The sequence below is a fragment of the Balaenoptera physalus genome, assembly GCF_965194825.1.
Source record: "Balaenoptera physalus genome assembly, chromosome: 17".
Classification (NCBI taxonomy): domain Eukaryota; kingdom Metazoa; phylum Chordata; class Mammalia; order Artiodactyla; family Balaenopteridae; genus Balaenoptera; species Balaenoptera physalus.
In genome coordinates, this window is record NC_138895.1 from 75,292,983 (window position 1) to 75,309,495 (window position 16,513).

Consider the following 16,513-nt stretch of genomic DNA (forward strand, 5'->3'; position numbering starts at 1 on the left):
AAAGGGCTGGGAGCTCTTAATCAGGAAGATCTGGCCGGTTTGGGCTGGGCCCTCCCAATTCTGCAGTGATCATTACTCAGCCCCACTTCACCTCGGGCTGTCTGTTAACTTCTTTTGTGCTTCCAGACACATCAGGCTGGCTTCTCTTTTTCCAGAATGGAAGGAGAAGTTAAGCATCAGAGATCACTGAACAGTGGGTCAGGGAGAATGGCTGAGAGCACTTCGGGCTGTCTTGGATACAGGCAGGGATTGAAAGGATGAATCCCACACCCAACTGGAGAGCTGGCTCCATCTGCAGAAAAGTGACTTTTTAAAAAGCTAAAAAAGTTAAAAGGCTTTAAAGATAATCTAAATCTGACCCCTTCGTTCTGCGGAAGAGGAAATGGAGGCACAGTGAGATGAACTGACCTGGGGCATCGCCTGGATGGAGCACGGACATCAGACAATCAGGAGCTAACTGCACATGCACCGGGTGACTCAGATGTGCTCAAGGAGAGTTAATTACATCCTATTTAACTCAACATCAATTTAGGAAGCATAATTCATAAAATCATTTAAAATACAAGCTTCTGATTTTATGGATAACTGAATAGGGCTATGAAATTTCAGTGGAACTTAACAACTTCATCTGTTTTACCCAGATGCTTAAGACTCATGTAACAAACATTCGCACAGCCCACATTTTAACCGCTGTTTTTAAAGTACCCTTTTGAAAAATCAAAAAGCCCTTGACTAGTGGCTACTTGCTTCCTTAGCTGGTAGCAGCAGAAGGTGGGCATCTAAGCAAGAAGTAGGAGAGGTCTTCCGACAGTCAGCTCTGTAACCCTGAGCTCTGTGAAGGCCAAGCAAAGGGGACCAAAACCTATAAAACACAGGTTAACAGCTGAGACCACAAACCTCCGAGAGCCTGAGCCTCAGCTGCTGTCACTGGCAGCCCTGCTCTCAGGGCTGCCGAGGTGAGGGTGTCTTTTCCTAACCCGGACATTCTCAGCACGCTAGGGACCAGAATTCCCCTGACACACCAGGAGTGGGGAGGGAGGGTGGGAGACCAGCAGCGTAGTGATTAACGCGTGGGCTTTCAACACTTCCTTTTCCAAAAACTCAGATGAGCTTACGGCTAGCTCTTTCTTGGGGCCACAACTAGTGGTTTCTTTTTAACTGGGAGGAAAATCTGACATACGAGAGAACTCTTCTCTTTCAAAGTATCTGAAGGCAAACAGAATGTCTAAACGCTGGCTCAGGGAATACAGGTTTCTAGTGCTGAGGCCAACTTCAAACAGCGCACAACGAGAAAAGGCCGGCGCGGCACGATGGCCCCCTTTTCTTCCTTTTAAATAAATAAATAAATAAATAAATTTGTTTATTTATTTATTTTTGGCTGCCTTGGGCCTTCACTGCTGCACGCGAGCTTTCTCTCGTTGCGGCGAGCAGGGGCTACTCTTCGTTGTGGTGTATGGGCTTCTCATTGCGGTGGCTTCTCTCATCGGGGAGCACGGGCTCTAGGCGCACGGGCTTCAGTAGCTGTGGCAAGTGGGCTCCGTAGTTGTGGCTCATGGGCTCTAGAGCGCAGGCTCAGTAGTTGTGGCAAATGGGCTTAGCTGCTCTGTGGCAATGTGGGATCTTCCCGGACCAGGGCTCGAACCAGGGCTCAACGTGTACCCTTGCAATGGCAGGCGGATTCTTAACCACTGCACCACCAGGGAAGCCCACGATGGTCCCCCTGTGTGGAGCCGGGTGAGCATGCCACGGCACCTCGTTCGGAGAAAGACACAGGTGCCATTTATCACACTGTGCTCTCCCTACAAGCACAGTGAGAGACACCTGTTCTTAATCTACATGCCTTGTTTGAATGACCATTTGTTGATTAGCTATTGTGTTGAGCATTTCTGTGGCAAAGATGAAAGCACAGCCTCTGCTTACAGTTTCGTGGGGGGCGGCGGGGGCGATACATAAATAACTACAGAACATAAAGCAAATCGAAGTGTTATAAACTACACTAACGACAACCTCCTGATATGCCAAGTGCCCAGGACAAGTTAGGGGCTACACCAATGCTTTTCCAGCACTGTCGCACCCACTCCTTACAAAACTGCTGTTGAGATCGATATTTTCATCCTCCTATTGCAGGGGACACAACTGAGGTTCAGAGACGTTTAACTGACTCCAAATCATACAATTAGCAACAGTAACTACGGCTGTTATGGGGCACTAAGTATGCCGAAAACTTATTAACAAACCTTGCGTGGAATTTTCTCATTCCAACCTCACAACAACCCTCTAAGTAAAGTACTATCGTTGACCCCAATTCACAAATGAGGAAACAGACAGAATCTAAGTAAGGTGCCTCGGCAGAGCTGGGTCAGGGGCCCAGGGCTTTCTGACTCCGTAGGGTGTACCCGTCACCACCCACCACGTCTGTGAGGTGGAGCGCTGTGGGCTATCAGAAGGCTCGAGAAGGTGGCATGTGCCACTGATGCCGTGGCTCCCTGCCTACCTCCCAGGGCACATCCTTTCCTGCTGGGGACTGAGGAACGAGCAAAGCCCCAGCATGCCAATGCGTGATGGAATACACAAGGACCTTGCTTTTACGGGCCTGCTATCATGACGGTAGGACTCAGGGCCTGCCTGCAAAACCTGAGAATTCAGCTGCCTGCATAGGGCCACACTTCTCTACTTCCATTCTTTTATTTTATCAAACAGCCAACACTGCACCAGGATTCCCGATTTAGGTAGAAAGAAGCTGAAACGCCTGGAGCGATTTTCCACCCCAAATTAACACAGGCTTGATGCACAGCACGAACAGACTGACGTGTCTGAATGACGGTCAGTGCAACACTGCTCAGCTCCTGATGAAAACACCTCCATCTCCCCTGCAAGAGGCTGGACCAGCCTACTTGCCCTCAGCAAGCTGAATTAACAGTGTTCATCTGGGGGTCAGCAAAGGGTACAGGAAACACTAAACGAATATAAATGTTCTAAACTTGTACGCATTCAGACGACCGGACGGCAAACGTGCAGCAACAGATTCTCCCATGATGATCCCGACATTTAAACGCAAAGCAGGAACTTAACGCATCTCTCCACGGCACGTTATCCAGCCCTGGGACTTGAAAATGATCCCACAGGAGAGATTCAGAGATTCACAGTGGCCTATTTCTTCAAGATCTCTTTCCTTCCCAAGTCACCTGAACTTCGCCTTTCAGACGCGGCTCGTCAGGCGAACCGTGGCTGTTCCTCGGCCGCCGCCGCCCTCAGGCTCTGCGCCACGGCAGCACGACTCACTGGGAAGAAGTGGGTGGGTGCTCCCGGAAGCCAGCACCCAGTAGCTCTCTCTGCACAGATGTAACACATAATCTCCCTGCACGCTGGTTCCACCAAGATCTGTCCTTGGGCTTGAGACTGTGGCACTATTTGAAGAGTTGGTGACAACTATGGCCCCGCGCTTGGTCTGTCTTCCAACGGCTTTGCTCAGATAAGTCGCTCGTTCCCTCTGTCCCTCGCAGGCCGCTGCTGCTGTCCCCTGAACAGCCCCGGGGACCTCTGAGAGGTGTGGGAGCAGGGCTCGGGCTGGGGTCTTCCTCAGCGGCTCCAGGGGCACCTCACAGCACAGGCACGTAGCCCACACAGCTGAAGACGTCACGTGACCTCTTAATTATATGACCCCCACGTGACTCTACCGAGATGGTTAAAGAGGCCCAATGTGAGTGTCGCCCGTGATAATGAAAACAACTTAAATGTCCAACAGCAGCGGGATGGTTGCCAAATTAAGGGACATCCACATAACAGAAAACTGTGCAGCCGTTAAGTAGTTTGGAAATGTCCAGAATAAGCGAATCCATAAAGACAGAAAGTTGACTGGTTGAGGGACTGGGGGCTCTGGAGGAAAAAGTGGAGCGACTGCTAATGGGTCCAGGGCTTTTGTGGAGGTGACAAAGGTGTTCTAACACTGTCTGTACAACTCTGTGAATATGCTAAAAACCACTGAATCGTACGCTTTCAATGGAAGCAGAACAGTATGTGAGTTCTATCTCAATGAAGCTGTTGTTAAAAATGATGGTTTGGGAGACTAATGACATAGAGAAATGCTCATTATAATGTTAAGGGGAAATGGCAGGTTTTAAAACAGATTATTTAATAGGATCCCAGCTTCGTAAAAAAATTAAAAAACAACACACACACATTCACAGGTTTATTACCTTCTACTAATTCTTCTACCATCACCGAGCATTTAAACCATGCGCCAGCCACCATGGTATTTTCCATGCATTTCCCAGCTATCGTCACAACAGCTGTGTGAACTTGGTACTGGGAGAGATGAGGAAACGGTCACGACACATGGACACAAAAAGACTCTGACCAAGTCCACGCAGTTGGTACGTGGTGGTACAGCGGGGATTCAAAACCAGGACCATCAGACTGAAGCCTAGGTGCTCTCAATCATGATTATACAGTGGCTGACAGTTCAGAGTAGTGAAAGCACAGGTGACTTAACTTTTATATTATTCTTACTATAAAAACCTGTATTAATTTTGGACTAAGGGAGAAAGAAAAATATATGTAATTTTGCCGAATAAAAGTAAGAGGTTCTAATCATCCGCCATCTGTGGTAGGCCCTGGGCGCAAACACCACCTTGACCACGCAACATCACACCAAATTACTTCCAAGAGGGAGATGGGCAGCGTTAAGGCAAAAAGCTGTAAAAACCCAATTAATTAGTTATGGCTCAGTATAGACTGTTAACAGTTGGAAGAGAGAAAGCCTGCTAGACTAGCTGGAAATTCAGGACAATAGGTTCCTTGACCAGAATTCTGATTGCTGGAACACGGCATCTGCTTAAACCGTCCCCTTGAGGCCCTTGCTACTCTGAGGGCCCTTGTTTCAATTCAGACCTGATGGTGGCGCTCATCCCCACCCTGAGCTCAGTACCGAGGGTGGGTGAGCTCTCCAACTGCCCAAAGGCCGGCACTGTCCCCACTCCCGCCGTCACTGCCCCTTCTCTGGGCCACACAACAATCGTTCCCTGAGTCACTTCTACAAAATGACCTCCAGCTCTGTCCCCGTGCTGGGCTCGGCCACTCCTCTCAAATGTGGCCCCCGGCTGCGGCACAGACGTGGCTGGGAGCCTCCCTGTGGGACGGCATCGAGCTCCCCAGCTTCGACTCGCCTCCTTGCACAACGTCCACATGGCCAAGTGCGGAGCTAGGATCCGGGCCCCGGGATTTCTGCGTTCCACTTCCTAGGGGCTACTGTGTGAGAGGCCCTCGGAGGTCAGCTGGTCTCAGTCCATCATCTGACAGCTGTAGAAAGGGGCCTGGGTGGGTGGCTGCGCGGCCCGCTCAAAGCTCCACCGGTGACACTGGTCTCCTAACTCCAGATCTCCTGTGCAAACGTGTCACTGGCTCATTATTAACTGGGTACCGAAAACTCAAGGTGTTTTCAAAATTTTAAAGTTGAATGTCTTTTACATTTTAAGAAAAAAAGAGCTCTAAAAGAGAAACTAAATAGAAAGGCATAAAAATGTACTAATTCTTTCAATAAAAAATGTTTGCCCACCTACGATATCCTGCACTTCTCTGCTGGGGCAGCCCCTGATAGCGCCATCCTAAGTTCTCCTCGGAGAAAACCCCCAGGGCTCAGCGAGGAGCCACATTGATTAATCAACTGGGGCAACACAGCCCTATTTTTTCAAATAATTTTTAAGTCAACACACCCAGCAGCCCTATATCAACACCTCCCTCCTGTCCTGCCTCCACAGTGAGGGATGTTTGATGTTACAGCTACTGCCCTAGCTTTCAAGGAGAGAGGGTTGTAATCTAATTCCTCAATTTGTCAAACAGGACATTTTCATTGCAGCTGGACCCAGCTGGAAATGAATCTCTTCCACACACACCCCCAACAAAACATAAAACATAAAAGGCATTTAACAGAGAAAGACAGAGAGAGAGATTGATTGCTTCATCAAATCAAACTGAACAGGCATGAAATAAAGCCGATACCATCGCCATGGGGATGCCGCCTCCTTCTACCCACACGGAAGTCAGTCTCCATTCCACCCTGTACCATCCCACCTTGGCCCTTTGCTCAAAGGGTGTCCTCTGCCTGGAATGTTCCACTCGTCTGTCCTTCATGGTCTAGGTCAGAAAGGACGGTCTAAGATCTCCCCAGTTGGAACCAGCTGTGGCTTCACTTGCACTCCCAGAGCGATGTGAACCTGAACCATCTTCACAGCACTGCTCACAAGCCCTGCCACGTTATAGTTACCTCTGTACCCTCTCCCTAGTCCCCATTCACCTGTGAACACCTTCTGGGCAGAAATCATGTCTAATTCATTCTGTTACCTCCCCCTCAGCATCCACCACCGAACGGGCACACAGCAGGTGCTCAAACAATGCCAGAATCAAATTAAACTGAACTTAGTCTGATGTGAGGCCTTCCGGAACACTTAAGATTTACATTGCCAAAGGGAATCTGTCCTGTGGGTAAGCTTTACGATGGGTCACTGTTTCTTTTCCCATATTAACTGCGTATTTATGTCTGTATGGGGGGTGGGAGAGAGTACAGGATTCTATCAAATAAATCCATGGTTTATTTTTTGTCATCTGAGAATTCAGCCTACCTTTACATACAATCCTTCTTGAGCCTATTAAAGTGCCTCAAATTGAAAATTATTCATAAGGCCATGAAGAATATATTGAATCCAATTCATTGTCCCTATGGGGGTACTTCTGAAGGTGCAAACTCATTTCACTTCTACTCTCACTTTTTTCTCAGCAGCAGCCTGGTACAGTGTGCCAAAAATGGGCTTTGGCATCAGAAAAATCTGGGCTCAAAACCTGAGTCCGTCATTTTTTTAGCTGTGACCTGGGCTAGGTAAGCCTTTCCAATGCTAACTTTCCCGAGGTGCACAATGAAGGTAAAACTACTTCCCAGCAGATTTATGTAAAGGAGACACAATATATAAAGCACCTAGAACCTAGCAGACACACATTCCATTGGCAGCTAATCTTAAATTTAAGTGCGGTGGGTTCCAATGTTAAGGAAGAGGGGAGGGATGCTTTAGTTAAGGAAGAGACAAGGGGTGTATATATAAAACTGAATCACTGTACTGTACACCTGAAACTAACATGATATTGTAAATCAACTATACTTCAATTAAAAAAAAGAAAAAAGAATCCACAAATGCTGACAAGTAGAAAGATGGAGGTCCAAAGCCAGAGAACCACAGAGTGGGTCCCTGAATATTTCTTTGGCCCCAAGGGCTAGGATTGCTCGCTCAGAACCACTATGTCCAGAGACAGTGTGATGGAATAACTTATATTGTAAGGCTGACACAGAGAACAGAAAATACTGCTATGGCTACTATTTCAAATCCAAGAGCAAAAGCCTCTCTTTGAGGCTTCTCTGTTTATTTGGTTCGGGGTCATATTTTTCACTGGGTCATATTATTTCAGGACCATTATCTGGAATTTTTCGTTCAACTGTGACCAAACGATCTGATTTGTCAGAGCTTCTGGAGAAACTTCTTGCTTCTGCTATTCATTTTTATAGTGCTGTCACTGAAGACACTGAATGCCTGGGCCATCCCATGTCTCCACGCCCATCACCACTGGCAGTGGGTCCAATGGAAACACTCTAGCTCTAGCTCCCTCATGCCCTGCTGAGTAAGGAAACCTCACTTGGCCCAGAAACCCGTCCACCCCATCTGTACTTTTGAATATTCAATCCCATTTCAAGTTAAATAACCACTTTTATACTAGTTTCTGTGATTATATAACTGTAGCTTAGTTTATGCTACCGTTGTTTGTATCAAATAAAAAATAATACAAAGAACTACTTTTACTTCAACACTTTAAAAATTTTGTAATTCCAAACCCAAATGGAATTTAACGTCAATAGCAATGCTTTTGGGAGTATTCCAGAATGCAAAAGGACTTTTTTCATATTAAAAAAATGTTTTTCTTTCTCCTAAACAGCTGAGAATAGAATAAAAAGGCTCCCTCTCTAGTAAATCTCACCCTAATTTACGTTCTACTTCTCCCTTATCACTTCTTTCAAATCAAAGGGTGTTCTTTATTCATCTCCCCACCAGGAAGGAGAAGCCCATAACATGCCAATGGCTGTCCATTACATGAAGGCACAATTTTCATTTCATTTTTATAAAAAATACTTTAGAAAATGTTTTTTATATAAAAAAATCTAACGAATCTATAGTGGCTAGAGAGAAATGTCTTTTAAAATGGGAAAATAAAGTGATGAGTGGTCTAAGGAAAATGTCTTCACATTACAGAAAGAACTAGAAATAACAACACTCACAAAGATTCTAGCATAAAACCGTTCAACCTTTCACGATGAACGTTTGGAGGCCAAACCAGGCATGCTCTCAAACCTCAAGGGGAAATTACGATGATACATCTGCTGTAGACTATCTTTCTACCTCTCACTTCCTAAATGCTCTCCCCCATCCAAACCAGTTGGATTACTTAAAAGGGTATTTTCCAAAGAATTATAACCCAAAATACTAACTTTGATCATCTTCAGGTGATAGGATTCTAGGCGACTTTTATTTTCTCCTCTATTTCTACAATAAACAGGCACGGCTATAATAAAAATAATAAAAAAGTTATGACAAGGCATTTCCCATCCTGAAGCAGAAAGGTTTATATCCAATGGTCACAATATCAAAAGATTAATATTTTTGCAGATCATATTGATAAAATATTAGATGTATTTATTCATTCAGCACTATTTCTGGAGGACCCGTTACATGGCAAGCATGGTGCTGTCCCACAGAAGCTGAGACTACAGAAGGCCTCCACCACCACCAGCAAAGTCCCAAGAAGCCCCACAGGTGCTGGGCCAGGTGTGCACAAAGACAGGGAACAACAGCTGGGAAAGGTCTTTTCCAGTGGTGACATCTGAGCTCAGTCCAGAAAGATGAGTAGGTGCTCATCTGGTCCAGGGGGAAGAAAGTGGGGGAGGAGGCCAGGAGACTCGAAACAGCAGGATGCTTTCCAGTTGCTCCCGTGCCTTCAGGCAGCAGGGAAGGAGGGCAGAGGGGCACAAGACTCTAGGTCTGGCGGCCAAAGGAGAGTGAACATTGTCCCATAAACCAAGCAGAGCTACTGAGGCCCACATATAAGGAGCTACATCTGCATTTCGAGGTAACAAAAATCGGGTGTATCAAGTATGCTTCTTGGGTAACGGAAAAAGAAAAGCACGTGATGAAATGCTATCACAAAACTGCAGCTCTTCATTCATTTAGTACTGAAGTCTTCCATAAGCCTCAGCCTCCCAAGAGCTCTACCTGCTCTCTCCACTCAAACCCAGCTAGACTTCAGGAGACAACATATATATGGTCTGTTTCTCACTTTTAAACTAGAAGATGCGTAACCAAATTTGAACAGACCTTCATGCCATAAAGCAAAGACAGTTATCTTGATATCATTCCACAGTTCCTCAAAACCACTCTGATGGCTTAAAAATTACTTCTAGTTGTAGAACGTGACCAAAATAAACTTTTATTTAACAACTCGGAGGAAACAAAACACAAAATGAATGAAAGACCTTTTTCTATTTTGTGTGTGGCAACTTCCTGTTCCTTTCACTCGTTTGGCAGCCCTGTACCCTATCACAGAGTACTTTTTATACTACAACATCAACACAGATCCCTTTTCAGACTCTGGAAAAACTGGGCATCCTCTCACATAGCAACAGCCCTCCATTTACTAATATAAAACAGCAATGGGATGAAGAACAGTCACCCCATTAACAAAGTACTTTTATCATAAATAAACCTTCCCTTTAGTTGATACAAATATATACACCAGATCTTCACACCTCAGACCTCTCAGCACACTAAGCTTCTTCCCTTTCCTTCACCTTTCTGTGCTGACTCTCATTCCCCAAATCCTCTGATCGCACTGCTCTGTCACTGACACAAGAAGCCTAAAGATGACTGATGTCTTCTCTCCTCCCTTCAGGGTAAACGAAAGCACGCTTCCTGCCCGTTCCTTCCTCTCTACTGTGGACATTGTCTCAGGCTGGATCCCCTTCCTTTTCATTTGATGGCCCTGATCATGTTCACCACCAGAATGACCATTAATTGGACACCTATCATGGAGCAGACCTTCCACCAGGCATTTGAATAGATCAATTCATTTCATCCCCACTATCACTCAGCAAGGTCAGTGTATGAGTCCTATTTAACAGATGGAGAAACTAAGGCTCAAAGAAACTGAGGCAGAGAGAGGTATAGTAAATTGGCAAATAGTAAGCGATACAGCCAGGATCCAAACCCACGTCCCTCATGTCCAAACCCTGGCTGGTCACACTTACTTCTGCCCTGAGCTGACAGAGTGAACCACAAGAATCACCCTGCTCGTGTACACTGGGATATGGAAAGACTGTAATCCAAAGCCAGGAATCAGCAGCGTCTGGAGAGTACACAGCCGCCTAAGTGGAAAAAGAGATGGAAAGAGTTGGGGGTCAGATTCCGGGCCTGACTTTGCCTCTCACGGCGATAAAGGCTACAGCAGCCCTGCCGCTGAGGCTGTGTCCCCACCCTACCGGGGGCTCCTGGGGCTCTTCGGTCACAGAGAGACATCAGAGGTCATCGGGAAATGCAGCTCCTGGGAAAGCCCTGTGAGCACTCCGCGAGTGTAAGCCAAGCAAGAGGTTAGTAAAACTGTTATGGAAACCGTTCCTTCCTTTACAACACGGCTGAGTCAGTCCAATGATTTGCAATAAATTTCCAGGATCTTAAAAAATATGCAAATTGCAGGCACCTTAATGATGCTGAAGTCTGATCGCTAGGATACAAGATTTCCACGTGAGATACCGGAATGGAGGCCCAGGATGCAGGCAAGCTACAATGCCTTGTAGACTACTTGACTCCAAACGCTGTCAGATCACTGCCCGCCAGGGATGGGCAACTGGGATTAAAACAGTGCAAAAAGAAGCCTCGGCAACAGCCCTTTCAAAGCCATCAGGCCTCCCACTCGTATGACCCAAGATAAATGTTTACTGAAAGAATGAACGATCAGCCAGTCAATCCAAGGAAGTGATTCTTGCCTCACACTTAATCACAGTCGTGGCCAAGGAGGCCAAGTTAAATAAACAAAGGTGTGTGTGCGTGTGTGTGCTTACGTGTATGCGTGTTTTCACATGTGTGCATATGTGTGCGTGACGCTGCAGATCAATGGTTTTCGTCCTTCCGACTCACAGCGTAGGTGGCCTCTGGACCACCAACGGCAGCATCACTTGAGAGCTCGTTAGAAACGCAGAATGTTGGGCCTTCCCCAACACCGACTAAATCAGAATCAGCACTTTAACAAACTCCCCAGGTAATCTGTATGCACCTCAAAGTTTGAGAAACACAGGTCTAAGTCTAGGAAACACATTCAAAGCAAGCTGTATAAAGACGAGGCAATAAACTAAAGGAATGCCTCCTCTGTACCAAATAACAGAGGGAGGCGAGGTGAATGGGTATCCACACTCATCATGTGATGCGACAGAAGGATGCAGGAAAGCTGCAAACTCTTTTGCAGATTTGGGAGGAACGTGGTAAAGGCAACCAAGGGGAAACAGCACTTTTGGACAGTCCTCATTTCGATTAGTTACCAAACCCAAAAACAAAAAAAAGTATCTATTTGCATCCTCAGTAAAAAATGCTAGAGAGGCAGAAAGGGCAAATTAACTCTGCACCCAAACCAGACATCAGACCCAGGAGAACAGCTGGAACAGTGTTAAAACCCAAATGGAATCACCCAAGAACATTTGAAAGGAACTATTTCTCCATCAAACAGTTCCAGTTAGAGGCAAACGTCTCCCATCTCACCATAAGCAAACAGCTGGAGGACTTCAGCAAAACCCGAGCTGACAAGTGACTCAGAGCCGGTCGCTGAGTTCGCACGTTTCAGAGCACTGATAATTCTGGCCCAGCAACAGGGACAAAAGGATCTCTCCCCAGTCAGGCTGCTTACTTATGTTGGCCAAACCAGCCTTCAATGAAACATCAATAATTAAATAGCACTCAACCAAAATGAATAATGCAATAAATGGGCTATTATGGGGAACCTCCCTCTTACTGTAAGGGGCTTGAAAAAAGCCCACTGGGTGGCTTGAAAAACGTTATCAAAGATGATTTTTTTTTAACAGCCAACGCAAACACAAAATACACAGCTTGTTTGTTTATCAAAGTCCACAATTTGGCACCAGAACAGGAAAAGTCCACAATGTTTCTCATAAGAAATCACTTGCTCTTAAAAGCAGACAAAAACAGTTATATTCTTCTGGAAAAATCACCCACATAGAAGCCACCGGCAACTAAACATACAGCAGCAAACTTAAGTTACAAGACCAGCTCCAGGAAACTGGTTCATGGGTCAAAGCATTGGCCCTCTCCAACAGGCATCCCTTGCACTGGGAGGTCAGGGGGCGCCATGGCTGTCTGCTCTCCCTCCCGCCTTTCAGTCCAGGGGTAATGGAGGGAGAACCAAGTTGAGGGTCAAGAGAAGGGAGTTAAGTTCCAACTCTACCACTCACACTAAAGCTATCTGCCTGCACAGGTCATCGCTCAACAATGACAACAACTACACACAATGCAACCAGGACCAGAAAAGAAAGGAGGGGGATAGAGAGAGAAAGAGACCCCAGCTGACCCCCCATGAATGGGGAAGAACTACAGAAATGCAAAAATATCCTTCTTCTCCTTCAAGCTACTATAGCCCAAGCCCCTTGTGCAGAGGTTCTAGGACCTGCTCCCTCCTGAATCATCCAGAAATGAGAAACAATACAGACCTCCTTATGTCCTATCTCTTCTCTTCAGGGTCGAGGTCCCCCCAGGTGCCACTCAGCTGATCAGGTCAACCTCCTAGCACTCATGTGCTAATAAGAAAAGCCTGGATGTGAGCCCATGCTCTCAAGCAACATATATATGCACACCCGTTCCTTCTATAGACCTGTGTTGAGATTCGGTCGTTCATGTGACTGGTGCTGGGCTGGGGGCAGACACGCTGGGAGTCCCTGCTGTAAGGAACTCAAGTGAACAGAAAGGAGAACACACACTGCCATGTGTACAGGCACCCTGCTCTAAGCACTTGGAACTGACCCCAAACAAGGGTATGCCAGCCAGACAAGTGCTCAGGGCACAAATGTAAATGAAGCACTAACATGCACTTGTCACGTAACTAGATATATCCTAGTATTCTCCCTGAGAGGAGTTCTAAATGTGGCTGGGAGGACTACAGTGATGATTTCTCAGTGTGAGATGGTGAGATTTCCATGGGACACGTCAGATGAACAACATACATCACTAGACTGCCCTCTCCAAGAAAGCTGAGCTCAGCACCCGCACGGCCCTTGTTTGGCTGACCGAAGTATGCAAGTCTGGGGTCAGAGAAGAATTGCTTGGGGCGGGAGAGGAGACGTGCAGCCCTGCTACCAGCAGCCTCTTTCTCGGAGGCCCCTGCTGCTGAATGAATGTATCACTCGCAGGAGGCGCACCTAAATCTCAGGCTGACTCCCACTTGGAGAAGAGGCCAACGAATGACTGATACAGTAATTCAGTGAATATTTAATGGGTCACACACGCTCTTTAAATAGGCACTGAGTACCCAGTACAAACAAAAAACCAGCAAGACATAGTCATTATGTAGATTTTCAGTCTAGTTCTAGTCTAGACAAAGACAAGCCTGTAAATCAGTAACAAAAATGGAGAGTGCCGGGTGCCTTGATGTTTGCCTTGGGCATGGGCTGATCCTGAAAAAAAGATCCTGATGCATCTTTTCTTCTTATCAGACGGAGGCTGACACTTAATGCTGCCCTCCTCTGTGGTCTACGACTCTGATACCTGTCAGAGGAAGGAGAATTTCAGGCCAGGAAAAAGGGAGTGGAGCGATGGTCTCACAGCAAACCACTGACAGGAAGGAGGAAAAAAGGGAAGAGGCTCTGAAAGAGCCGTTGGTGCCATTAAAATTCCACCACGCAGACCAGGAGAGAGTCACACAGAATTTTTCACAAGAATTCTGAAGTTCTGTGATGAAAATCACCAGAAAAACTGCAATGCCCAATGTTTCACCTCATGGATGTGGCACTGAATTTCTGAAGAAAAGCACTAACTCCACAATTCCTAATTTATTTCCATTCTGAAAACCACCCTTGCAAGACAGCTGCCAGAAGGGACCCAACTCCGCTACACCCTTGTCCTTTTGTTCTCAAATTCTTTATGTGTTCATTGAAATTACTTGTATCACAAAAAGGATGCCGCGCCTCAGAAGAGACAAGATGAGACCACTGCATTTACAGAAATGTAAGGTCCCTGGCATAAAGGAAAAGGGAACAGGCTTGGCGGTCTGTACAGGACACATCCGGTGTCCCCTCGCTGGAAGAAAAGACCCTGACGCTCTCCGCCCAGGGTGGGCACCTCAGACCGGGGCACATGCCTCCCTCAGGCTCCGCCACTGGCTGGCCAGTGACCCAAGAGGTGGCCTGCTGTGGAGGGTTCTGCCCAACTGAGCAGTGGTTCTCAGGACCTCTTTACATTCTTACAAAACCAGAACATCCCAAAGAAGTTTGTTACCATTTCAAAGTGGGTTATATCTATTGATATTGGCTGCAAGAGAAATTAAAACTGAGAAACTTTCCAAACTCAAGAACACACTTTTAACTAGCTGTCAGAAGATGAGACCATCGCACATCATGTAGCCGCTGGAAAACAACTCTGGATACGTATGAGAGAGTAAGAGTGAATATGGCAACTAGTGCCCTAGTATTTTTATGAAAATAGTTTTGACCTCAAAGAGCCCCTGCAGGAGTCTTGGGAACCCCAGAGTCCCCAAGACCATACTTTGAGAACCTCTACAATAGGGGCAATGAGAAACAGCTAAACAGACTCAGACCACCTCACTCCAGAACCTGTAAACGCAAATAAGGGAAGGCTCGGCCAGTCAAAGCAAGAAAATAATGGCACAGGGTGGTAAAAGGATGGAGTGATTCCAAAATATTTTAAAAGATGTTCATATGTTTTCCAAGTTAAATGACTTTTTAAAGTTTGATTTAGCATCTACTTACTACAACTATCATCTTAACTCCAAATGAATGGTGCATGCTTCAAATAGATTATAGGACTATCAATCGATATAAGTCCCATGTTTAACAGCAACTGGGTTCATCTCCTGTACCACCAACCACTTGCCTCTGATTCCTCACTGATAATCAACACAACATATTGCTTTTTCAGAAATAAGTCTCCACAGGGTAATAAAAATGAATACACTCCAAAGAGAACCCCTGTTAAAAATTATAAATTCTGAATACTAATTAAGCATGCTGGTCCTTCCCAAATAATCAAGTCCTAACATGTCCATGATAATTAACAGAAAAAAAAATGTTATTGCAATGGACTGAATATTTACATGCCCTCAAAATTCATATGATGAAACCCTAACCTCCCAATGAGACAGTATTAGGAGGTGGAGCCTTTAGGAGGTGGCACCCTCCTGAATGGGATTAGTGCCCTTATGAAAGAGACCCAGAGAGAGCCCTCACCCGGTCCACCACATGAGGACACAGAGGAAAGACAGCTGTCTGCAACCCAAAAGAGGGTTCTCACCAGAACCCGACCATGAGGGCAAGCAATCTTAGACTTCTAGCCACCCCATAACTGTGAGAAAGAAATTTCTGTTGTTTATAAGGCACCATGTCTATTTTGTTTTAGCAGCCTGAACTAAGACAGATATATCCTCTCAGGAAATGAAAGCTGGGTGGGTACAGAGATGGTGGTGGGGAGGTTTCCTTCCATCCCACGAAAATTAAAGTACTACAGGCTGGCAGAACCTTACCCACAACTTCTCAAGGAGCTTCCATCATACCTGTTTTCTTGCATTTCCTTTGGTTTTTATAATAATCTTTGAACTTTCCTCCTCTACCAACCTGAAATCTCTCCCTTTCACCAAAACATTCTCTTTTCTAAAGTCTGAACAGAGAGTGGCCAGGGGCCAGCCTTGCTAACAGGACCCCCTGATCCTATAATCTACTCTACACATAAGAGTGACAACCAGTTCCCCATGGGAATGGTGTTTACAGCTGCCATTTGTATCGAGTATTTACCACGTACTGATGTAGACCACAAGGTGCCTAAGAGCCATTATCTCGTTCCAGCCTCACAAAATCCTTTCAATACCTGTTGTGCACATTTTACAGATGAAGGAACAGGCTCAGAGGGGCAGAGTGGCTTACCCTGCAGCACACACTGAGGCACTGGGGGATAAGACTACCTAAGGTGCTCATGATGCTTCACTCACAGCCGCTCACTCACCCTCACAACAGCCTCACGCAGCAGGACAGTATAAATACTCCGGTGACGCTGGGAGCAGGTGCCTAAGGCACAGAGAAGCTAAGTAACTTTCCCCGAACAGCACAGTTAGAAAGGGGGTAAGGAACAGTACCTACCTTAAATGGTGGCTGTGGGGTTTGAGTGGATGCAGTCGATGGCATCTAACACCCAGCAAGTAC

General features: G+C 46.2%; 1 protein-coding gene across 9 annotated transcripts in view; it reads right to left on the reverse strand.

Moving 5' to 3' along the window:
- The window catches only part of ASAP1 (ArfGAP with SH3 domain, ankyrin repeat and PH domain 1), a 352,675-nt gene that overhangs the window by 234,306 nt on the left and 101,856 nt on the right, over window positions 1-16,513 (reverse strand). For 4 of the 9 annotated variants that reach the window (XM_082434069.1, XM_082434072.1, XM_082434067.1 and 1 more), the window contains one exon: window positions 10,337-10,453. The exons of 3 other annotated variants lie outside the window; for them this stretch is intronic. In XM_082434069.1, the coding sequence (XP_082290195.1) occupies window positions 10,337-10,453 (117 nt within the window). Of the gene's footprint in view, window positions 1-10,336; window positions 10,454-16,450 lie in introns of all 9 variants that reach the window. 2 more of the 9 variants (XM_082434071.1, XM_082434074.1) reach the window with 2 other exon arrangements.